General features: G+C 35.7%; 1 protein-coding gene across 3 annotated transcripts in view; it reads right to left on the minus strand.

Moving 5' to 3' along the window:
* Window positions 1-27,461, minus strand: part of LOC121375008 (putative ferric-chelate reductase 1) — a 61,007-nt gene that overhangs the window by 16,305 nt on the left and 17,241 nt on the right. Inside the window, exons 1-5 of one of the 3 annotated variants that reach the window (XM_041502200.1) lie at window positions 14,331-14,651; window positions 9,872-9,944; window positions 6,705-6,899; window positions 2,695-2,793; window positions 1,633-1,780 (exon numbers count right to left, since the gene is read on the minus strand). In XM_041502200.1, the coding sequence (XP_041358134.1) occupies window positions 1,633-1,780; window positions 2,695-2,793; window positions 6,705-6,899; window positions 9,872-9,922 (493 nt within the window). In that variant the 5' untranslated portion in view covers window positions 9,923-9,944; window positions 14,331-14,651. Of the gene's footprint in view, window positions 1-1,632; window positions 1,781-2,694; window positions 2,794-6,704; window positions 6,900-9,871; window positions 9,945-14,239; window positions 14,652-27,461 lie in introns of those variants that run through there. The other 2 variants (XM_041502201.1, XM_041502199.1) reach the window with 2 other exon arrangements.

A 27,461-nucleotide genomic window follows, 5' to 3' on the forward strand; every position in this document is an offset into this window, starting at 1 on the left:
TTAATCAATGTGTTTCAGTAGTGTCGTTAAAGAAAAAGAACTTAACTTTTCAGATTTCCACAGAGATACAATAAGATTTGTTCTTACAAACGTGTTGAATTAGAATGTTTGATGATACCATAACTAAAAATCAGCTAATTGGCTGTCAAAAAATCAACATTGTTAATTGTTCCTCGTTATACTACTGAGGTCTAACAGTGATTAATATTACTGAAGAAATAATGGGCAATGCAGAGCATGGGGGGGGGGGGGGGGGGGGGGGGGGGGGGGGGCCTCTAGCCCCAATAATTGTGAATAAAAAATATTATTGGTAGTAAATCTTAAGGCAGACATGAATTTTACTTGTAGAATGCAGGAAATTGCATTTCAGGACATCTAATATTCTAAATTTTATGGGGGACCATACTTCCGAACCCCCTAGAAACTTTGCTTTGCATCTTTGATCTCAGTGAGCTTCCTCAATGTCTACTTTGTTCCGTCGTGTCTGAATAATTATACAGGACCATTTATGAAGCTAACTATTGCATCTTCTATTATATATGACAAAATGTAGTGGGTTTCTCTGATGACTGTGTGTCAGAATTACCAAATGTTTGACATCCAATAGCCAATTAATTAATAAATCAATGTGCTCTAGTGGTGTCATTAAACAAAACAAACTTTATAAACTTCTATTACATCTTTGTACTCACTACTTGATATGCAGGCCCGTAAGCAGAAATTGAGTTGCTAGGGGGATCCAGGGGCATGCCCCCCGAAATCTAGAATGCAGGAGATGCATTTTCCTGCATTCTGGGAAGTAAATTTGACTTTTTTTTTACACATCCATGGACGGACCTCGGCAGACTATGGGGGGGGGGGGGGGGGGGGGGGGGGGGGGGGGGGGGGAGGTATGCACTCCTCGCACACACACACCCACCCACCCCCTGCGTACGGGCCTGATATATTTACATTTAAATCCAGTTAGCGAAAAAAATATTATTGGTATAAGTGTACTGTGTTAAAATGTGCAAGGAGGTAATTTCCATAACATAACCACATGTATACAAATATATTCCAGGGATGAAAATGAAAATGGACAAAAAAATCTTGAAAACAGCAGCATCTTGAAAAGTACATACAGGATATTAAAGGTTTCGAATAACCAGGGCTTCTAAACAATTTATAAAATCCACAAGCCATGGGATCAGTGACTTAAAAAAAAGTACTAACCACGATAAAAAATTCACTAGCCCTATTTTACTTTTAAATTAATACAATTTTAATAAATAATAGTAATAATCAGATATGTCACCTAAAGAGGGAGACAGAGCTTAAAAGACTAACAGTAGGGGTGAGGGCAGGATAGTCATATTTACAAAATAGACTTAACTGCAATATTTGACCCAGAAAAAATCCACTAGCCGTCGAGCATGGCAATAGTAGTTATTTACTAGCCCAACAATGAATATCACTAGCTATGGAAGTGGGGCAACCATAATCTAGAAGCCCTGCGAATAACATTAAACTCTGAAATTCCAGAAAAGTCAGGAATACATGCATTTTCATCCTCGATATTCAAGATTGCACCTTTAATTTTTACGAACATTTTAAATTGGCAAAAATATATTTTTGAAGCTGTCAAAGACTTACCAGAAGAGGCTGGACCACTGCCAAACAGTATGAAGTAGTGGCTGTTGAGATCTACATTCTGAGGACTACCCGACTTCTGCAGTGTGTACGAACACTGGAATATGTTGTTTATGTGACTTCCCACAATATTGGTGATTCCAGTATCAGGCTAAATATAAAAAAATAAAGCAGAATACTATAGTAGTTAATTTGTAGATTATGAAAGAATGAATTAACGAACAAATGAACGAGAGAACTAATGAAAGAATGAATTAATGAACAAACATATACTTATGAACAAACAAGCTAACGAGTCCCAGGATTAGGTGAGGTCAGGTCATAGGGTTTTATGTGCATATTCAGAGCAAGTTATTGTAGCTCCTCTGTCCAGGACAGGAAATGGGTTGGGGTGGGTGGGAGAGGGGACCGGCCGCACTGGCAGGTGCAAGAGACCACCAGCAGCCTGACTGGGGTCGGTAGTGAGCAGAGGGTAGTTTTGTTCCTACTGAATTTTGAAAGTCCTGTAGGATTAATCCAAAAAGTCCTAGAATTCAAACACAGCTGTTTATGAATCACAGGGTAGACACACAGAGATGCTGCAACTTGCAGGATTACAGTATACGGTTTACTCTGCAGACTGTTAGGAAGCAGTGTTCCAGTACTTAATTAACTGAAACTCTGAAAACTTGAGTAACAGAACAGAACAGAACAGAACAGAACTTTATTTCACTCAAAGCCACCATCCGGTGGCATCAGAGGAGTACAATATATACTTTATATATACATATACACGCATACGTTAAGTGACAAGTGTTTATAACAAACAAATAAGTAAGATTAAGCTATATAAAATGGGCTTTCAGGAGGTAAAGTGGTTATTTATAATATTAATACGTTTTCAAAGCTTTTAAGGATGCTGACACGTTTACAGTTAAACAGTTCTCTAAATTTAATTACATTTGGTCTAATAACATAGTATGGCTTTAGTAATCTTTTTCGTTCCTTGTTAAATTTATCACAAATAAAAATATAATGAAACTCATCTCCGATATCACACGGATTAATCTGCAGACTAATACTCACATCTGGGGTCAATCTGGAATTTGACCGGCCTGTATTGAAGGAATTTTTCACCAGCATGGTACCAGACGCCATGACACATTCCGTGACAGCATCGTCTCCCTGTAAACAGACAAATTTCACATTAGACACCACATTTTCAGAAACAGGAATAAACCACTGAAATTTTTTTAATTTTATTTGTTAATGTTTTCAAACATTTTACATTGATAAATAGGAAAAACATAAAGCAAGAGAGAAAAAATATATCGAAAGATGAATCAGAAGAAAAAATTTGAATTGTGAAATTTTTTTAAAACAACAGCTCGACCTACAAGAGCTAAACGACTTCATACTATAGCAGGTTTTCTAGATTATGGTAGCCCCACTCCCATGGCTAGTGATGTTCAATGCTAGTAAATAACTACTATTGCCATGCCCCACGGCTAGTGATAAAAAAGTTGTCAAATGCTGCATTTAAGTCTACTTTGTAAATATGAATACCCTGCCCCTACCCCACGACCCAATCTTAGTTTTAATCACTACAGTATCTCCCTCTCTAGGTAATATATCTTATTATTACAATTAGTAAAAGTGTATTAAGTAAAGTAGGGCTAGTGAATTTTTAAACATGACTAGTAAATGTTTTAATTCAGTGATCCCATGGCTTGTGGATTTCATAACAATTCTAGAAGCCCTGTATATTGTTGGAAACATATCGAGAATAATAGTACCACTGCATAAAAGTATCGCATGTATGATTTAGAATATACTGAACAATATGTAGTCAAGTAATAGTAAAAATATTCAGTACACCTTAAATCAGGAAAAGAATGTGTCATATTATTACGATGAGACTGGTACGTGTCCTAAAATGTGTATTTTATTAATGTGTCTGACCAATGCAACTTTTAAAGATCACCATATGAAAAAAAAGAGAGCTGTTTTGACTAAATTTAATTTAGTTTTAGCTTAAACCAATCAAACAATAACTGTTAACATTTGTTTTAGATACTTATAGTCCGTCCCACAGGGAATGCTTTTTTTCATACTATGAAATATACTACAAGTTATTTATTTCTGAACCAACTGTTTCCAAAATTGCATACAAAAAATTGTATTTTTATTTTATTTCAAAAACACTTTTACTTTTCTTCTTATCTCAAACCAAACTGAAATTATTAACAACAAAAAAACATTTTTGTAGAAGGATGGGACTGATTATAATTTGAACAACAATTTGTGGACTGTTTGTTTCACTTGTTTAGAATACACTTTTTTTTCACATGTGATTTCTTGTTCATTACACATTGTTCATTACTTTATAGCGATATAAAATAGTATTATCGTTCTAACAGTGACAGATACTGTTACATATGTGTGTTAATGTTTGTTTCGGTTTTATTGTCTTTCTGAAATGTTTATTCTTGGTGGTGACATTGGTTCAAAATATAATACATCAAGTGCACTGATACACTGATTGCATTTTATTTTTTTGAATTAATATCTTCTTTTCATTAATTCCATGACTTACAGTAGTATTTTATCAGTTTGGTAGGCTACATTCATGGTTTAAGCTGTCATTCACCAAACTGCCAAAAGCAAATTAAAGTTGAATTTGACAAATATATTTTGTTATTAAATTGTCCAGTCTTATTCGAAAATCAAATAAATGCATTTCTTTAATAAGCTTTAATTTTGTAGTATTTTGTCATTAGCTGACTTTAAACTTTTAGACCTCCGTTCAAAATTTTATGTCAAAATTACTTCTTTTTTTTAATATTATTAAATAGTCCGATCCACTCTTCTTTCTCTATTTATTTTTGGACTGTCCTTCTGAAATGTTCCAAATTATATAAATATTCGGCCGAGCAGTCAATTGTTTTTATTTTTGGCTTGAAACTTTGTTCTTTTTTTTTTCCCTTGAATTATATTAACTTTTTTACTAATTGCTATTTTCAAAATTCTGCCCATTTTCAACTCTATCTTTCTCCTCCCCCCCCCCCCCCACCCCATCCCAAGCCAGGCCACCGATCTTATCGGAGGTCGGACTCTGGATGGGCATGTTCGAAACCCTAGTGGTATTAAACTAGTTATCAATCATTAGCTGAAATTGAAACTGGACACAGATTTTTTTTTTTTAATTTTAACCAAGAACTGCAAATAATTTTGAGGCTTCATGTTAAATCCTGTATATGTATAACATTTTTACACAGTCATATGAAACAAGCACTCTGAGATTACTGCTAAAGCTTGTTCTCAACTGGGCCCACAAAACTTTTCAAAAACTTCAAGGGCCATAACTCTATCAAAAATGGATAAATTCCATTTCTGACAGTTATGGCCCTTGAATAAATCCCCATGAAAGTCAAACTTGATCTGGCTAATAACTCTCAGTTCCATATCTTGAGGCATTGCAAAAACAAAACCCGGAAAAATATATGTGGGACAGACAGACCTGTAGACCGATGGATGAACAGACAGACAGACAGTTGGACTGGTAGGAGACTAATTAAACCCTAAGCCAATTTAAAGGCAGGATTGCACTGCAGTTGATATATTAAACTTTTACCTGAAAAAATATACCTGCAATTGTCCCACAAAGTACTCTATTCACCCAGCTACATACCTGTAATCATCATATTCCATGTGTTATCAATATTTTTAGGGTTAATTCTGCTACTAGCTAAATTTGCAAATTGCTAATTTTAAGAACAAATGGCTTTTCTTTTTAAATTTGGCAAAAAACATTTAGTGTAACAAGTGATATTTTGTTGTAAAATAGCTATGGGTTTTGCATTTTTGAGATATAAGGTGGAGAAATTTTCTGATCACCCAGTTACTAGCCCTGATTTTAGTATGTAACTCAATTATAAAATGAAATGCACACATAACTTATGTAACACCATCTCTGCATCGTGTTTCTTAAGTACTGTTGTGGGAAAAGGGGCAGTACGTAGCCCTGTGGTAAAACGCTTGCCTGATGCGCGGTCGATCTAGGATCGATTCCCGTCAGTGGGCTCATTGGGTTATTACTTGTTCCAGCCAGTGCACCACGATGGGTACATCAATGGCTGTGGTATGTACTATCCCGTCTGTGGAATATTGTATTAAAAAGATCACTTGCTACTTATGGAAAAATGTAACAGGTTTCCTCTCTAAGACTATATGTCAGAATTACCAAACATCTGACATCCAATAGCCAATGATTAATACATCAATGTGCTTTAGTGGTGTTGTTAAACAAAACAAACTAACTAACTGTTATGTTGTGAAAAAAGATATCTACAGGCCTCAAAGGTGAGAAAATAAAGGCAATTTATGGGTGCAGCAATCATAAATATCTCACCATCTCCTGGACCGGTACCAACCACAATTTACCAGTCCACCAGAGTTCATCAAATTCTATCAGACAACAGCAAAATATTATATTCATATATTAAATATAAGCTCACTTTCAAATGATCATCCTGTGACTTCCTTATTTCCCCCTGAAGACATATTTAAATTTATTTATTTTTTAACCCAACCATTGGAATGTTTACTCGTATTTGGCAAGCAGACATCAGGGCTCTAACTTAACACTGGCACTGCCGGCAATTGCTGTCGTTGAGATATAAATTGCTGTGAATTAGGAACATCACTGATGGCAATTTTGTGCCGCTGGATAAAAATTGCTGCCATTGGCAAAACTCTTCAACAACAGTAAAATTAATATATATCTGGTGTACGTTATATGCCAGTATTTAACATTTGTACATTTGAAATATGTTTACATGCAACAAAATAACTGTCCAGTCATATTTATTTGCTGCAAAAGTCACTTTCTAAAAAATTGCCATAGGCAGGCTAACAATTGCCATCGGTGGGCCATTTCACCTACAGCAATTAAAAAAAGAAGAAGCTGTGGTTGACAAATTCTCAAGTTCAAGCCCTGGACTGGTATTTTCCGCACTCTAGCAGTTTGATGGGGGTTTATGGATGGTGATGATAAGAGTGGAATAAAGAGAAGCCAGTGATGGCAAAAGACAAACCATTTTATCGTCGTGTGAAAACCCAATAGCCATCCATTGATCACCAGTCAGGGTGTTCACGGCCTTGATCTCAAAGTCGATGTTGGCACCATTTTCCTTCCATGTGACTACAAACGAGCACTGTCCGGAAGTGTCGCAGTCATGGTAACAACCTTTTGTAGTACCACAGGTAGTTGGTTTGACAAATGTGGATCCCTGTAAAAACAAAACAAATAATAATCATAATAAATGGGTGGGGGAGACATTTACAATAAAACCCTAAAAACAAAATCGAAAATACATATCTATATAACAAGGCTCTCTCTGTACATTGCCAAATTAGCCATTTGCTAATTTATATACAAAGTGGTTACAATATTAAGTATTTGACTAATAATTTCTACTTGTACAAAAAATGTATGTGAGAAGTGGCTAAAAACTAAATTCTTTACAGTGTAAGTAGTAACTTTTCCTGGGTAAACCTGGATTCAATTGGCTTAGTAGTTTGCCGGTTTCTTTAAAGGAGCCATCTCAATATCTCATAACGCCCAAAATATTTATAAATTCTTGGAATGAAATGTAAAGATTATACATGTACCTTGGAAAAACAAAATTACAACCACAAAACATTCATTTACTGGTATAAAAAACTAAACAATTCTATGATTATCTAAAGATGGTGATTGGTTAAGCAATATACATTTTCTAATCCTAGTTTTTTGATGGCAACTAACTGACTGCTTCTTTGATGGATATGTCATGGAGATTGATTTCTGTTTATTTATTTTTTTACATAGGATTCTTAAGGAAGCAAATGTTAAATCGAGAGGCAGCTCATTATAACCGCAAACACTTAATTATGCCAAGATTAACATGTACAAGATAGATTAATCAGTAGTTTAAACACATGTAAACTAGGCTTGGAAACCTGTGCCTCTCTCCAGTCAACTATGTTTACAGTAAATTCTATGCCAAGCAACACCCCTTTAAAGGAAACATGTCACGTAAACCATATTTGGCACCAACCATGTACAATTAATTATAAATTAAATCACCTAAAAAAAAAAAATATAAAAAATTAATTACTTAAAATATCTCCATAAAAGAACCCCAGATACGAGCTCTTAGCGGAAATTGTCGATCTTTAATGAGCAGGGCAATCACGAGGTCCGTGACATCAGAGACGCGTCGCTTGATCTGAAGCCTTACACTTAAAAGCATTAGTCCATACCACTCATAAAGAATCTAAGACTTGCACAGCTTACCAAAACAATGAGTGTTCGTTCGCAAAACGTTTTGCCGTATCAATATGAGCTGTTAGTAAATGAAGAAAGACACACATTTACTTACAACAGTGATACTGAAGAAAAAACGGATAGCGAGTCGGAGGGTGGAGAAACTGATGGTGCCAGACCAGACCGGTCGACCAATTTACAGCCCGGAGCCCGAAAGTAACCCGGAGACAAAACCAAAACTCGGATGCTAATGCCGAGGTGTATACTGTTCATATTTAGCATAAAGATACACCTCGATATGATGTATTTAAATATGTAAAAAATATAAATGTAGGACAAAAAAAAATTGGTTTTTTTTTAAAAAAAATATCGCATTTTTTATGTTCGGGCTGTACATAATGAAATCTGTATGCACAGTGTAAACAAACGCTCTAATTTACGACAAGGCGCTTCTCTTTCATTAACCTGACTTGTAAAACAACATAAATGACTTGAGAGTATAATCAACTTTTAAACTAAATATATTTCTATTTGCATCAATAGAACGAAATGGGGTTATAGTATTTTTCTCTCATAAAAAAAAGTAGCCTATTGGTAGGGTGCGTTAGAGTAAAAACGACCACTCACGATACCCAAATGATAATTTTCTTTTCTTTGGTACTACGTAATTGGTCAGTTTTGTAATTTTAGATGGGAAAGTCTACTTAATCAAGGGTTTTACAGCATTATTTACAGTAATGAAGCAGGGCGGCTGATAATGTCCATTAACATTGTACTATAGTCGCGACAGGTTACGCCACAATACCCTGTGATCTTAAAAAAACTGGCACGTATTTTGTACGTATGTCTAGACCGTGGTAATCACTTACCTGGTCGATACCCTGCAATATACACCTGCCAATCAGGAATCACATGTGCAGGCCACGGAAAGAAAGGACCAATTAACTAAAACAACACTCCGATTCTCAAGTCAGCCCGTGGATGAAACATAATAGTTATTTCGACACCGACAGTAGTGGTTTATTTTGTATTGAACTTCGTGTTGCTTTGGGGCTTCGGGCGATGAGGAACGTTTTTTTGTGACGTATTCCGCCCGAAGATTAAAAACATTATTTAAAATTATTATTGTTTTCTACACGTTTTTTTAAAAACATATTTAAATACATCGTACTGAGATGTATCCTCATGCCAAATCCCATGTTTGTATATGCCATATTTAATTACTTATTGACATTTCCTTCTTCGGACGGTGAATACAGATTGTGTTATGTAGGTCTACAGCCCTAACATGAAAAATCTTTTTTTTTCCAAAAAAATAAATAAATAAAACATTCTACATTTTTGTTTTAACATATATAAATACATCATGCTGAGGTGTATCTTTGTGCCAAATATGTACAATGTACACCTCGGCATTCGCAACCGAGTACTGTTTTTGTCTCCGGGTAACGTTCGGGCTCCGGGCTGTAAATAGGCTGACACCAAAGTACTATGCGGTGTTGGTGTCCAATCTTTTCTTTTGCGATAAAATACACGCGTCTTTCTTCGGATACAATCCTTTGGAAAACCATAAAAAGACAATCCCAATCGTTTAAACTGTTTATTTTTACACCCAAAGGCCACGCAGTACGGCACTGTTGGACTGAAAAGATCACAAGCCCCTTACTCCATATATAAACAGTTAACAACAATGGAAGAGTACAGCGGCTCTGACGTCACTTCCCTTTTTTCCGAACGCTCACGAAGAAATATGCATAAATCGTACTTTGATACTGATTAGCGTAATTTCTTCATTTTAAGTTAACTACACGTATTTTATTGTTATAAAGTTATTTGTATATTATTTTTATATCATTTTTCTTTTAAAATGAGCTATAATATGGTCTCGTGTCATGTTTCCTTTAAAATTAAAGTCTGGATACACCAGGATAATACTGTAATGGTCAGACTTACCACAATGTCCACACACAGCAGGAGCAACAAGAAACAACTTAGCGTCTTCATTTCAAAAGTATGTTATGGACACCTGGAACAGAAAACAAAAAAATATTAAAAATAACATTCTTTAAAACTTTGTTGATAAAATTAGCAAGCCAGCGTTTAAGCTGTCACTGTCTCAAATGCGAATTGCAGTTAAATTTGGCAAATATATCTTATTACTAATTTGCCAGAAGGCTATATTCACAAATTTGCCATCATTTATAGATGTACTTCCATTTTTGCTGTTTGGCTAAATGAAACTTGGATTTGTTAACTTTATGTTCTTGGCAAATTTGCCAAATTGCTAATATTTTATGAGCTTCAGCCTAACCCTGAGAAGTCATTCATAAGTATCAACATTTTCACAAGCATAACAACTATGTCTTCTTTTTTTCTGGACACCCTGACCTCCCCTCCCCTGATCTTAAAGGAAGGAAGGAAGGAAATGTTTTATTTAATGATGCACTCAACACTTTTTATTTAGTTATATGGAAAAAAGAAAGAAAGAAATGTTTTATTTAACGACGCACTCAACACATTTTATTTATGGTTATATGGCATCAGTCATATGGTTAAGGACCACACAGATTTTGAGAGGAAACCCGCTGTCGACACTACATGGGCTACTCTTTCCAATTAGCAGCAAGGGATCTTTTATTTGCGCTTCCCACAGACAGGATAGCACAAACCATGGCCTTTGTTGAACCAGTTATGGATCACTGGTCGGTGCAAGTGGTTTACAGCCTTTGAGCCTTGCAGAGCACTCACTCAGAGTTTGGAGTCGGTATCTGGATTAAAAATCCCATGCCTCGACTGGGATCCGAACCCAGTACCTACCAGCCTGTAGACCGATGGCATCTGACATATGGTTAAGGATCACACAGATATTGAGGGCAGAAACCCGCTGTCACCACTTCAAGAGCTACTCTTTTCAATTAGCAGCAAGGGATCGGTTATATATGCACCATCCCACAGACAGGATAGTACATACCACAGCCTTTGATATACCAGTCGTGGTGCACTGGCTGGAGCAAGAAATAACCCAATGGGCCCACTGACAGGGATCGATCCCAAACCAACCGTGTATCAAGTGAGCGATTTACCACTGGGCTACGTCTCGCCCCACGGTTATATGGCGTCGGACATATGGTTAAGAACCACACAGATATTGAGGGAGGAAACCCGCTGTCGCCACTTCATGAGCTACTCTTTTTTATTAGCAGCATGGGATCTTTTATATGCACAGGATAGCACATACCACAGCCTTTGATGTACCAGTCGTGGTGCACTGGCTGGAGCGAGAAATAGCCCAGTGGGCCCACTAACAGGGATTGATCCCAAAGCGACCACATACCATGTGAGTGCTTTACCACTGGGCTATGTCTCGATCACCCCCCTAATCTTAAAGGCATACATTAAAAATGTCACCATTATTAACAACATGGATGTTGACACAGTCTTTGCCACCCACTCCAGTCCACATTCACCTGGAAAGTTTTAGAAGACTGGCAAACTGATCGCTTAACAAAATTTTCAATACATTTTATTTGAAACTTTTGTAATTGCTCACCTAGCACCATTACAGAATTAAGAGCGATCTTCAGCTCACCGTGATTTTGCTCATATAACAAAGACTGCTGATAGTATCCCCTTCCCCTACAGTTAATTAAATAAAAATGTTGTTAAATGTATTAAAAAAAGAAGAAAAACCAATAACATTATCAGACTAAATCAATTTGGTTATGGCCGGCCCCATATTTATAAAATTTTAAAAAGTCCAGAATCAACATTTAAGTAACGTCTTCAGACTGAACTACATACAATTTGTATTGCCATGACTTTAACTGTATTAACATCTTGAGTAAAGACTATAAAGTTTTATAATAAGCACCTAGCCTGTTTTTAAAACTGAGTTCCATAGTATATACAAAATATATATATACACACCAGGGTTCCAGCTGGAAAATTTTCATTAATAGCCAAAGTTGTAGCCAAATGTTTACTTTTATAGCCACGATATAAATTTTATAGCCAAAAGAGCGGATTGAAAATTTTAATATTTATATTTGTGTAATTTATTCTCAAATTCATGTGGTGTATTTGTCCTAGTGAGCAATACATTTGTGATTCTTTTCAGCTTTCCTTGAACTGCTTTTTAAATGGCCCATTCAGATTGTTAACAAACTATAATTATGAAATAAAAACAACCCGAGGTAAAGTGTATATGTTTAAATTTTATTTGTGTCAGAAAGCTATATTACCTGTGATGGATGCATTGTGTAGTAATCACTGCCGGTCCCGTAATGCTTAGCGTCACCACGTGATAACTGTGATTAAAGATCGCATTTGAACGAGCGTTTGATTTACTAGAACAATGTTTTAAAATTAAACCTAAACAATGATACAAAATGCAAATTATCTTGGTAGATAATTCGGTGTGAAACTTAAATAAAAAATTGTGGACCCACATATCTGGCGTTTTAATAGGTTATACCAAGCTTACGCAAACTGAAATAAATATATTCATACGAATGAAGTACTCGATTGAACAGATCCCTGTATGTAGATTTTATTCGTGAGGAATCATTAACGATTTGATTGGTTCACGATTCACTGCATCCACATTTTATTTTATTAAGGGCAAGGGTTTCGCGTGTATATTTTCTTTGGAATGGCGGCGACATTAAATATATATATATATATTAGGAAAATAAGATAATCCGAATTTCGGGAAACATTGGTTGAAAAAAATAAATCGCCATTTTGTATCGCCTGATTGACCAGATTATAGCCAAATTTGTGATAATTCGCCAATTGGCGACAATGGCGAACGGCAGCTGGAACCCTGCACACACATATATATAAAACTGAGATAAAACTGGGTTATGGAAACACAAAAATAAATTTAATTTACTTTTGGTGGGGCCCTATATGCAGTCTTCTTTTATTCCCACATGTAGGTGTCCAACGTGGACACGTCTGGTTAGTCGATATCAAATTTATGACAACTAAATATTTATTGTTAGTTATTTGCCAGATTTATGGACTGTCATATCCTGGTTCCAACCCGGAGTGTGTCACTAGGTTCAATAGGCAGGTGAAAGCACAGACTTTGCTCACATTGATTGCTGCATGTACATATATGTAAATCTCTTCTGCGCAATAATGTGTGTCCGAGTATATATATAAAACACTTGGAACAGTCCACATGATGAATTATGGCCAGATAAGATGGTCCGCTTATTTTACCATAAGACTGATATGTCATTAATTTTCATTTGATCTGATAAAGATTTACAGCATGTGTATATATAGCCTATTAATTAATACTGTATAGTATGCACACGTCACCTATAGTAAAATAGTTTGATACATTCATATCATATTTATGAACTCATACATGTAAGGGCGGGATGTAGCCCAGTGCTAAAACATTCGCTTGATGTGCGGTCGGTTTGGAATCGATCCCCATCGGTGGGTCCACTGGGCTATTTCTCGCTCCAGCTAGTGCACCACAATTGGTATATCAAAGGCTGTGGTATATGTTATCCTGTCTGTGGGATGGTGATCCCTTGCTGCCAAACAAAAAGAGTAGCTCATGAAGTGGCGACAGCAGGTTTCCTCTCTCAATATCTGTGTGGTCTTTGTAACCATAACCATATGTTCAACGCCATATTTATAACCGTAAATAAAATGTGTTGAGTGTGTCGTTAAATAAAACATATATCCTTTCTTCATACATGTAAAGTCATTTATGTAGATCAGATATAAATAAAAGGTGTCCATTTCTACACATGTACATCACTACAATGTACAGGGTATGTACATGGCTCACACTGGAACAAATTTCAGTTTTGCCAATTTTCAGATATGCAGAGTATGGGCTGAATTTACGAAGCCTTCGACACCCCATCCCCCACCCCCTTCGAGTCTTTGGATCCGCGCCTGCACCCTAGCTTCGACACCTCTGACAAGTTGCTGTCATTGTGGCTACGGACTAGTTCATCAAGATAAAATCGAATGTAATCATAATGTGCACTTACATTCGAGTTTATCTTGATTAACTAGCTACTGACTAGCCCGAGTACATAAATACACTCTCATTACAGTCAGAGACCAAGCTATGATGATGATCGATGTAAAGGTATTTGAAGTCAAACATAGGATTGTTGTGGTATTAGAGCGGAAATCTTTGCCAACTTTTTGGTTGTCGGGAATTGCCAAAAAAATACATAGCTTGGTCTCTGACTATAATGAGAGCGTGTTTATGTCCAAATGTCCGTCTAGCTCTCTTACAGTCAGAGTACTCGGGCTAGCGTCGTTTGAGATTAAGCTACTGACCAGCCTTGTTTAAGTTGTTATCAGTTAAGATCATGATCCGGACCCATGATGGTGACCTACTCAGCTACTGACCAGCCACGATTATACCGACCTTGGCATTTTAACAGTTCCATGTTCAACAGCTGTTAACATTTAAAATAATTTACAGCTTCTGATTTCCAAGGCGTAATACTATGGATCATTGGATGTTGATAAACACTTCTCACATTTTACTTTTCTATCCGCTGTGAAGCCAGCGAACAATAAGAGGTTATCGGATGTCAGGTCTTTCCAGAATATAGTTCCCACATTGATTTACTTTATTTTCTGTTTGTATCAATAGATTTATAGTGTTTTTGCAATAAACAATTATTTCTTCCACAATACAGTGAATACTAATATATTACAATTCTGAAATATGATTATTAGTTTAGGTATCAATGCGCATCCGGCTTCTCACCTTACCTCTGCCATTTTGTTCGCTAGCTTCCATGTTTTGTTCGCTGAGTTAAAATTAATAGATATAGATTGAAAAAAAATATTGCAGTATTAATTTGCCATCACTTTAAGTCTTTTAAATAATTGTGCTTTAGAATTTGTTCATTGCATTGTTTACTACTTAGTATAATATTGTTGTTTTTGTTAAATTAAATTGTATCTAATCATAATATTTGTCTTTTTTTCACAGCCACTAACATGTTCAGTCCCGCCATTTACAGACAGAACTAAATGATGTGACATGAATCCCTATGTGTGGCTGATACCCTATTATAGTGTAGAGTTAGGAACTACATAGCCATTTCCGTCACGAAAATCGGTTTAAGGGCAGATGGGGTGGGTATTGGGGTTGTATGGGTGTCCGTGAAAATAAGTTGTTGCCTATTTTCAGGCTCCATTTAGAGACAGAACTAAATGATGTGACATGAATCCCTATGTGTGGCTGATACCCTATTATAGTGTAGAGTTAGGAACTACATAGCCATTTCCGTCACGAAAATCGGTTTAAGGGCAGATGGGGTGGGTATTGGGGTTGTATGGGTGTCCGTGAAAATAAGTTGTTGCCTATTTTCAGGCTCCATTTAGAGACAGAACTAAATGATGTGACATGAATCCCTATGTGTGGCTGATACCCTATTATAGTGTAGAGTTAGGAACTACATAGCCATTTCCGTCACGAAAATCGGTTTAAGGGCAGATGGGGTGGGTATTGGGGTTGTATGGGTGTCCGTGAAATTAAGTTGTTACCTATTTTCAGGCTCCATTTAGAGACAGAACTAAATGATGTGACATGAATCCCTATGTGTGGCTGATACCCTATTATAGTGTAGAGTTAGGAACTACATAGCCATTTCCGTCACGAAAATCGGTTTAAGGGCAGATGGGGTGGGTATTGGGGTTGTATGGGTGTCCGTGAAAATAAGTTGTTGCCTATTTTCAGGCTCCATTTACAGACAGAACTAAATGATGTGACATGAATCCCTATGTGTGGCTGATACCCTATTATAGTGTAGAGTTAGGAACTACATAGCCATTTCCGTCACGAAAATCGGTTTAAGGGCAGATGGGGTGGGTATTGGGGTTGTATGGGTGTCCGTGAAATTAAGTTGTTGCCTATTTTCAGGCTCCATTTAGAGACAGAACTAAATGATGTGACATGAATCCCTATGTGTGGCTGATACCCTATTATAGTGTAGAGTTAGGAACTACATAGCCATTTCCGTCACGAAAATCGGTTTAAGGGCAGATGGGGTGGGTATTTGGGTTGTATGGGTGTCCGTGAAATTAAGTTGTTGCCTATTTTTAGGCTCCATTTACAGACAGAACTAAATGATGTGACATGAATCCCTATGTGTGGCTGATACCCTATTATAGTGTAGAGTTAGGAACTACATAGCCATTTCCGTCACGAAAATCGGTTTAAGGGCAGATGGGGTGGGTATTGGGGTTGTATGGGTGTCCGTGAAAATAAGTTGTTGCCTATTTTCAGGCTCCATTTACAGACAGAACTAAATGATGTGACATGAATCCCTATGTGTGGCTGATACCCTATTATAGTGTAGAGTTAGGAACTACATAGCCATTTCCGTCACGAAAATCGGTTTAAGGGCAGATGGGGTGGGTATTGGGGTTGTATGGGTGTCCGTGAAATTAAGTTGTTGCCTATTTTCAGGCTCCATTTACAGACAGAACTAAATGATGTGACATGAATCCCTATGTGTGGCTGATACCCTATTATAGTGTAGAGTTAGGAACTACATAGCCATTTCCGTCACGAAAATCGGTTTAAGGGCAGATGGGGTGGGTATTGGGGTTGTATAGGTGTCCGTGAAATTAAGTTGTTACCTATTTTCAGGCTCCATTTAGAGACAGAACTAAATGATGTGACATGAATCCCTATGTGTGGCTGATACCCTATTATAGTGTAGAGTTAGGAACTACATAGCCATTTCCGTCACAAAAATCGGTTTAAGGGCAGATGGGGTGGGTATTGGGGTTGGTTTCCCGTGAAAATTTGTCGTTAGCTACCTTCAAGTTCTATTTACAGACAGACAGAAAATGATTTGTCTTGAATCCCTGTGTATAAAATTCATTTTTATATAGGTATCTGGAGACTGATTGGCCTGAACTAGTCCCATTTGCTGCACCTGTCTGTTCTTCAGATGTGGAAGTATCCAAAGAAGTATTTTTGGTTTAATTTTTATATAATTATATAAATTTTAGGTGATTTATCGCAGTTTTCTTAAATGTGCCATCACGTACATTAATAACATTGAACATTTTTTTTAAATTGATGATATGCAGTCTTCTCACTTATTTGGCGCCAAATTTGCCACATGATCAGAACGGTCACTCTATCTTTTGTTTCCAGTGACTGTCGTTCGATATTTTGTCCTTGATTTCCGATATAATTGATTGTAACTGATGATTTTTACTTTCTGTCATTTCTGTCATTCTGTTTATTCAGCATTTCATATTATAAACTTTTCATTTTTGGGGGGATATCCACACTTATAAAAACAACGGAAGTGGTAGTGTTTAGCATTAAAATAATTTATCTTGGGTGCCAAATAATATATACACCGAAGATGGAAATAACAAAAAATGTATTCGACATTAGGGGATCACACAAACATCTTTTTTGTATTTCGTAAAATAATAATATTGAAACATTGATCTGTTCAGCAAAACCGGAACTGCCTGTGAATATCAGACTGATAACATCTTCGGTTCAATTAAAAGACGAGTGCTTGTATTTCGTATAAACCTTTTTGTAGGCAAAATAAGGAGTATGTCTTTCCACAAAGTCTATCAACACACAACAACATGGTAACTACCTAGCTCTCCCCCCTCCTCTCTCTTTCCCCCCCCCGGGTGTAGTGCCGCGATCGCCCTCCTTTAATTTTCTCCCAGCGAGAACATTGATATGTTTTGAAAGTATGTGTTGAACTTTTTCGGTTGTATGGGATGACTCACTTTAGGTAAAAAAAATAATTTATGTATATAATATAATGGCACTCAAGTTACATTTTTTGTTCATTGTATGTTTTCATACTCAACAATATTTAATATTGTTTCCATTATCAATGATGTGTTCTAAAAGTAACATACTACATGTGTTCAGCGTTTTTCGTTGGTTATTTCTTTAGGGTGTTGACATGCCCTATCCTGAAGTCGATTGTGGCGTCACCTTTGGATGTGATGACTCACTTCAGGTAAAAATATTAATTTATATATAAAATATATTCACACTGTATTACTTAAATGACTTACATAATCAATGATGTGTTCTAAAAGTAACATACTACATGTGTTCAACTTTTTTGGTTGGTTATTTGTTTAGGGTGTTGACATGCCCTATCCTGAAGTCGATTGTGGCGTCACCTTTGGATGGGATGACTCACTTCAGGTAAAAATATTAATTTATGTACTTATTCACACTGCATAACTTACGTGTTTTTCAGATTTGAATACACATTTTTCATTTCAAACCTTAAATTGTTGCTTCATAAAGTTGCTGTATTTATAAGTCGATGTGTTTCATGAATATCGGAAAGTATGGAGTTCAATTCTTGAAAAATCAGAAGACATAATTAATACGGTCCTATTGTTGGAAAAGGCCAATAAATGTGCTCTTTTTTAAGTATGTATTAATTATTATCTAAATTTATACTTACTGTACTACATATGCATGTCTACATTAGACATGCAAACATACATTCACACTCACACATGTTCACACAAACGTTATGTAAACAGGTTTGTATTTCTAAATATTCATTCACTGAATGTTACCTTAATTAAAATGATGCATTTCATTTGTATGTTCTTAAGTTGTTTTTCCATAAAGCGACTTCATTTATAGGCTGAAGTGTCTCATGAAGATGACAACTTATTATGTTCAAATCCTGAAAAGTCAGAAGAAATTAATAATACGGTCCCATTGTGGGAAAAGGTCACCAAATGTGCTTTTAATGTAAGAATTTCATATTGATTATACTACATATGCATGTCTACATTCTTACATATCTGAATGTATATGTAGTTATGTGTCCATACAGACATGAAAACATACATTCATACACACACGCATAGGCATGGGACAATTTGTTTGTGTTTCAGTTGTTTTAGACAAATACATTTTCGGGTTCGCTGCATGATGTGACCTGGACCTAGGGTCACCATCACCCAAGCGAAGTTGTCAGTTGTAAAATAAATCGAGCACTGTGATTACCAGCATGTACAATTTGAAGGGGTAGTTAATACAAATAAACTGCAGTACTCACATTGGAAAACGGTGCATTGAACAGTGGGCCTAAAATAGTGATTTTTGTGAATCGTCAAACCCCTACACACACATACCCAAACTTTATGTCAACATGTTTTCATTTAAACTATTCATTCACTACACGTTGCCTTTATGAACATTGTGCCTTTGATTTTTATGTTTCCACTGAAGCATTGACATTGTTTGGTGTGAATGTAATTATTTGTATCGAGTTATACTTTTGTCACTTGACAGAAACGAAATATGAGAGATGTCATGCTGCAAAAGGGGTAATACAATTGTTACATTTCACATTTAGTTTTCAAACATTTCATGTTGTAAATGTGTGATGTATTTTACTTATCATTTTTCATTAATTTTTTGTTTTTTATATGTTCATCCATAATATCAGGAAGTTAACTGTGTTACAGTCTTAAGTAATAGTGATTTATATTTGGTCTGAAATGCGATGTCTTCCCTTTTTCTTCACATAAGTGTATTTCGCATTCAGATATAACATAAAATGATATGTAATTCAATTCCTGAAGGTTCATTACTTTTGGAAACAAAAACTGTTATTTCCTACAACTGTTGTCTTGTGAGCTGTCCACACCATTGCCTACATGTGTCAACTTTGTCCACGGGTGCAGTCTCTGTACTTCCCTGTACCCACCTGGCATCCTCGTCCTACTGAACACTACCCGAAGTGGTCAGACTAAGCCCGCAACTAAAAGCTGGTGGAGAATGGCAGGTGTGTCGCAGATAGCCACAACACACAAGCAACTGTCACAGTTAGTGAGACGAGGGCTGGGATGTGGAGGTGGACAGTTAAACAAGTTGAAAGATAGGACGAGTTACCAGATCGGGAAGAAATGAGATTGGATTTAAAGGAGAGAAAGGAAAGGGGGCAGTGGGTGGGGGGAATAAAAATTCCACAGTATATTGAGGTATCCACCCATTTCCAAATATTTCTTCATAATTGCAATAACCTGTAGGTTTATTCATGTAATGTTACATCCTTTTCGATATCAAGTGATAATGCCTGTTGTTTAAAAATCATTTAGTTCAAACTTAACAGCTACTAAAACACAAAGTGTAAGTATATATTCGAATTTGGATTTCCTTACTAACATTTCTTTTCTTATATGTTTCGCTGTTAATCTGTAATTAATGTCTGTCTGTTATATTTCTTAAAATGGTCATTTCTACACATTTGTTAAATTATGCTAGTCCCAGAAGTTACATAGGATGAGAATTATATTACACGAGACATTTTATAGAAGCATTTTGTTTTCTTATATTATGGAAAATTAATAAAGTACTAACTACTTCAATACATTTCTACAGAACATTTTATTTCTAATTTATTTTTGCATGCTGTTCTGATTGAAATAATATTTTTTTAAATAATTTCATTCAGTAGTACAAGATTTATATATATTTGTACACATTGTTGCATTAATAAAAACACTAACATTGGGGGTTGGGGTGGGGTCAGGATATTTATATTTATAAAATAAGACTTAAATGCAACATTTGACACCAAAAAATTCACTAGCCATTAGGCATGGCAATAGTATTTATTTACTAGCCCAACATTGAATATCACTAGCCATGGGAGTGAGGATACCATCAGCTACAAGCCTTGCCTTTAAAGAAAATACTAATGAAATATATATTGATATATTGTCTTACTTTCAGTTTGATGGAACTTGACATTGGAAGAAATGTTGTGTATGCCAAAGCAAAGTGTTTGTTGTATGTGGAAAAAGTGAGTGTTATTTCTTACTTATATTCTGTGTTAAGTCACATTACATTATATATTACTACATGCATTATGCGGTGTGTCTGCTTGCATGACGTCAATCGATATATCTCGCATGCAGTAATCACAAGGTTATGAGTCTAGCTGGGTTACAGCGACCCCAAGATGATCAACCTCTTGATAAACGCAAGAAGGGAATATTCTTGTTCTTTTTTTTAAAAGTTTACAATGATCAAGAAGATGATGGATGGTGTTATCTTTTTGAAGACAAGCGACATCAAGTTCAAGTAGTTAAACACACATACATATTTTGTTCTCATACTCTGACTGATGACCAGCTATGGTTTCATGTACAAATTTTTAAAGTACATGAAAGGCCTATTGAGAACAAAAGTACATTTTGAAATGCTAACAATGAGGCCGAAACCTTTGTAGTGACATTGTTTTCTTCTGTCTTTCAATGCATAGTGCATCCACTACTTATTTATTATAAAGAAAACCACCACTTCATAAGTATTGTAGTAACAATACCATTTATGAAATGTCCCTATACATAAAGCTCAATATGTACAGTAAACAAGTCACCACAAAGGTATCAGGGTTGATGCATTTTAGTAATAGTTGTAAAGTTTTTTTAAGATGCAATAAATGTATGATGCAAAGTATGGTTTGAATAAAAAGCAGGTAAGTTTAAATTTGTTCTACTCTATATTTAGATGATGTAGTTGGGGTATGTTGGAAGAGTTAAAGAAATTTAATTGTGAAGTTACATAAATGGGTTTGTATTTTTAAATGTATTCCATTTAACTTCCTTAAAAAAAAAAAACTACATAATTGAATATATATTGGAAAGAAGTATTGGAATGCAGTATGTGATTTCGTTCTAATGTAGGGGAGACTACTCGTGTGCAGCACGTTTTTGGGTATAGGCTAGAAAAAATATCGGGACACTCCGACCTCAAGATAAATAAACCACGTTAACCAATTAACAGTATTTTCAAAATAAATATCGACAAAATCAGGCAACTACATGTTATCTGTTCCCTTGAATGTTTTTTCATACATGAAATAACGACAATAAATGCACATCAGCAGAAATTAGTAAATTGTTACAGAATTAAAGTAGGAATCAATACACGGTCAAAATATTAATCGATAACCGAATACACAGTATCGTGTATTTTGTCAGTACTAGTATCGGGATGTATTGTGTATCCGTATCACCCCTATTAATGACATGTACGTATAGTTAGTAGCATATAATATAACGTTTAGCTGCTTCCGGTTTTCTAAATATAGCTGCAGCGGGAATTGGTGAGTTAATGGTGGCATTTTGCCAAGCGTGATTACTGCCTGTTTTTAATTAATATTGCTTTTGTTTTTGTTTTCGTTTAAAAGTTATAATGTTTAGTAATGGAAATGGATTGTCCGACTACAATTAAACACTCTAACAATGTTATGCTCTGAAACGCTAAACCATACCCCAGCACACATTTTGTAATGTGTAAGTTAAACACACGCAACAATATTCACAAACAAGTCATGCGATATGTATACTTTAATTTTAAAGCATTTGACGATGTGGGAAAGCAGATTTCGACCATATGATAATTATTTTGTGTACATACGTTTACCTACAATACAAAATAAAAGCCCCTCCCTCCCCCCTCCCCCCCCCCGACTCCCCCAACCCATCCCTGAACAAACAAAAAGCATACCATTTAAATAATAATGAATAACTGCTTTGTGTAACAGTTTGAGACAACAACCCCACAAAGTAACAAAATTTGGACATACCCACCACCTCATGCATTAAATGATATTTGAATGGCCTAAACAACAATTGTTAAAGCAGTAAAATACTAAATAGTTAATACAAAAATTCATTAATGGTAATTTTTATATGCCCATCTATGATGGATTGTATTATGGTCTGGTAACATAATTAGAATTGAATCATACCCGTAACATATTCATTACTATCTGTGGTTTTCCATCAAACTCCTGATGGGTGTATCGTGTACCTTGCTGGTACTCTTGGTTTTGGTGTTTTTTACAAACATTAAATATTACACATTTTCTCATTTCTTTTTTCAGGTTATTGTACATCTTCAAAACTGTGCAACTGAATACATACTGGTATCCTTCTTTTTAATTACAAATATATACAGAGTGATATAAATTTTGTTCAACACTTTTAAATTTAACTATGGCAGAAAGAAAATTAGCAAAATTTATTGCAGAACATCAGGTTAATATTCCTTCAGTAGATCCCAGCTGTTTTGCTGTTTTATTAGCTGACAGCAGGGGAATATATTTGAAAAATGCACATAAGGAATTGCAATTGCCTGTAGTGTTCCTTTGTGAAAAAGGTGCTCGTACAGCAGTACTTTTTAATATTTTGAAAAGCAGGTTGCCTAAATTAATTAAAGAGCATGGCAAACCACCTGTTGTGTATGTCTGGTCAGGTACCTGCGACATTACCAAAATCTTTTCTAAGGAAAGATACATTACATTGAGAGATGAAACCTCTCGAATAGTACAAGACATTGTCAGCATTTACAAGCAGTTAATGGCCTTTGTCTTAAATGTGGGTGGGAAAGTTAGGTTTGTCGGTACGACATTCGACTCAGCTGTTGACTGGAATGCATCGAAAGGTCATACAGCAACAGATCAGTTCTTGTTGGTGGATTCACAAATCAAAGAACAAGTGGATTCACTTAACAAAGCGATTGAAGATTTGAACAGTGATCTTGGTCGTTGTACCTTAAAATTTAATTGTGACCTTTGTCGTACTCGAACGGGCCGGCGAATTTTTACTCGAACACTGCTGAAAGATGGTGTGCACCCAATTCCAATACTTGCCCAAAAGTGGCTATTGCGGTTGCATTTGGACATTGTTGAGGAATGTTATAAACTTAACTGTACTGTTTCCAGTCCAGAACTGGAATTGCATGCTGATCGGCAAGAAGTGCTTGCCTTACTGTGTACTTGAAATATTTGTTTGGTGAATCTGGTACATGGGTTAGGCATGATGTATTTAGTGCTGTTGCAGCAAAGGTTACTCCACATTACCATTGGTCACATCTACCATATACTTGTATATGTAGGTTACTCTGTACAGTTGGTAGAATGGCATTCATAAATAGTATTTCCTAGACAGGACAGCACAACCATATCTACCACAAATATGGGTCCACCAGTGCACTTCAGGCAGATACTCTACCACTGACGTAATATATTTTATGTTGTGCAGTGTTCGGGTCTTATATGAATAATAGATTTTTGGGGGGCCAATGGATAAAAATTATTGTGGATTGAATGGATTATTTCTTGTTTTTAATCCAAAGTTATTACTATAAAATTGCAGTAGGCAAAAGATTTTAGAATTGCTGTAGGCAATTATCCTTAAGTTCATACCCTGTGTCACATACCTAATTATAGTTTTTATATTTCAGGACATTGGCTACAATTATAAAGTGAACTTGGTACCATATGTTGCACATAATATATATGTGTATTGCTATTCAAAACGAGTGAGAATTATAGCTGAGCAATAAACACCTGCGAATTGAAAGGAGTCATAACCATGGAATAATCACATTCTTCATTATTTCATCACATTCTTCATTATTTGGGTTAAAATGTTTACTTCTGTACAAGGATACATATATAATTGATGTGTTTAATTAAATTATTGAAATATTAAAAACTAATAACACCTACAGATACTTTATATATATTTGCAAAAATTACATTTCAAGTTTATATCATTTGGCAGTGTCTGTATATATAAAAAAGTATATGCAGGGCTTCTACATTATGGTAGCCCCACTCCCATGGCTAGTAATATTCAGTGTTGGGCTAGTAAATAACTACTGGAAAAAAAAAACCTTGTCTTATTTTGTGAATATGAATATGCTGCCCCCTCTTGTCGCCCCCAATCTAGGGGTTTTTAAGGTCTTATCTCTTTAGACAACATATCTGATTATTACTATTAGTGAAATTGTATATATTTAAAGTGGGGCTAGTTAATTTTTAATCATGGATAGTACATTTTTAAAATCACTGATCCATGGCTAAGGGATTTTTTTTATAACATTCTAGAAGCCCTGAGTATATGTGAACAACAGTTTCACTAATTGTTGTATGGATAATTAAATAATTAATTATTAAATGTAATGGTTGAAAATCTAGCTGGGTTACAGCGACCCCAAGATGATTGACCACATTTTACAAGTCATTGGGAATCTGGGTTTAACTACTTTCAGTTAATACATTATCTTTCTGTCAGTCAAGGTGGCACTAGAAGAAGCGTCTTTCTTCTTGAATGCAAAATAAAACTTGGTAGTTAGAAAAACCTTTTTGTTCTCATACCCTGACTGATGACCAGTTATGGTTTCATGTATAAAAAATTACATGAAAGGCCTATTGAGAATAAAAATTATTTTAGAAATGCTGACAATTAGGCCGAAACCTTTGGGGTGACACAATATTAAAAGAAATTGAAATTGAAATTGAATGTGTTGGTACATTTTTCAATTTTCTACAATAAATTTTTTTTTAAATTAAAAGATTCAGTACTCCATAAATTATTCAATGGATTGTCTTTTCTATAAAATTAAAGTAACAGTATTGTACTTTTAAGTTAGTGTGTATGTACACTTAACTTACGTCACCACAAAGGTATCAGGGTTGATGCATTTCAACAACAAAAATATGTAACGAAAAGTTTAACAGATACAAGATGCAGAAGGTGAGTCCCACCCCCCGACATAAACACACCAAAAAAAACCCTAATCAACAAAAACAAAAAACAAAGCAGGAATACAAAAACACCAAAGGTTACACATTAAAATAAACAACATGTATGCTTTATTGCTAGTAAGCAAGACGTATTGGACTGGGGGGTTTTCAAAACAATATAAAAAGGGGAAATAGTAATTTTATTTGATATCAAAGAAATTAATTAATAAACTTGTTAAATAAATTTTACGATAAATATATAACAATTACAGTACGTTATGTTCATATACACGGTCTCTTTATATTTATTTGTACGATATACCATTAAACAGCTCATTATTGGTATTGAGACAATGTCGAAACATTTAAGCTGGTGCTCCAAATAAAACTGATAAATGTACAAAAATAATAAAGAGTTGTCTCCCTTGACAAGCTTTTTTGTTTTACCAATCGATAACTTCCGGTCAAAAAAGTTCGCTACAAAAGTTCGCTAGAATCACAGTAGGCATTTTCACACAATGTTCCGGTTGGTTGGTTGGAAATTCCTTCGCCGACTTCGGAGACCCGCATCACTGAGCTAAACCTGCCTCCATGATCCCTGTGGTCAGTTTGTTTTGTTAACGACGCCACTAGAGCACATTGATTTATTCATCATCGGCTGTTGGATGGGAAACTTTTGGTAATTCCGACATATAGAGGAAACCCGCTACATCTGTCCACTAGTAGCAAGAGATCTTTTATATCCCCCTGTGTTCAGACATGTATACATTTTAGTATACTGTATATATAGAGCCTTTAGACAACTAATATTTTTGTGCACCCCTACCCCCCCCCCCCCCCCCCCCACACACACACATCCCACCAATGCCTCCCAAACTATAATCGTAATATCATGTATAGGTTGTAGAAAAATAATAATAATAATAATAATAATTTTGTATGTGTTAGTCCGAAGGGACGTAGAAAGTGTGGTTTAAAGTATTGACATAACGTGCGCCCAATCTGATAAAAATTAGCTCTACTGGTCTACCAGTAGATCTAACAGCATTGCGGGCTGCTGTTAGATCCACACCTAATAGTGGAGCTAATTTTAATTAGATTGGGTCTAGGCCTACACTAATACGGATCTGCCTGTGGTAAGTGGCTAAATGTAGGAAATTCCTGTGAGATAGGCCTTATGTCAGGTAGTTACAGCACTTGTTTCGCAATGTCACGTTTAGTTTGTGGTATAGGTGGCATTGAAGCACATTGTGTTTTTGTTACAGTTTAATATTGTATATTTGTTACTGCTGAAGACTTTACAAATGCTAAAGAAGAAAGGAATGTATGGTGTGTTCCGATGGCAAAGGAGCATAGCCAGCATGAGTAGTGAGGAATATCACCAAAATTCGGTGAATTCCTGGGAAATAATCTTTGTTGCAGGCTGCCAAAGTGGTACAACTATCCGCTGGTCTGGATGGAGTCTACTGGAGTATGTTGGAACAGGTGTTTTAACTTCTTTATTTCAATTTGAAGATACTCTCTCCGTTTCAGAAATTTCGAATAGTATTCATTGAACTTGACCATGAATGTTGGTGTCAGGTGTCCAAAATTCACGGGTATGAGCGCTTCAGCAGCCACTAGGTTACTATGCTGGTTAGAAAATTTGGAGTCTTAAACAAGATGGTCAATAGATATCATTGGCATTTTTCTTTAATCTTGAACAAGATCAAATACGTTCACCCTGAAATAATCTTTGGCACTTTGTGAAATATCTGCGCCGGCATTCGATCTGTGACGTTGAATTTTTGTGGTCATTGGCGTGACTATATTCACATCAATTTCACTGGCGATGGACTCGATTCGTTCATAAAGTTTGTTGATTCATGGCGTTGCCGTAGCCACAGTTTCTTTAAACAGGTGGATGCCACGATAGGCTGAGCTTAGGTCAGAGACGTGTGGCCGTATAACATATTATAGCCTCTAGA

Source organism: Gigantopelta aegis, chromosome 6 (assembly GCF_016097555.1).
Source record: "Gigantopelta aegis isolate Gae_Host chromosome 6, Gae_host_genome, whole genome shotgun sequence".
Taxonomy (NCBI): Eukaryota; Metazoa; Mollusca; class Gastropoda; order Neomphalida; family Peltospiridae; genus Gigantopelta; species Gigantopelta aegis.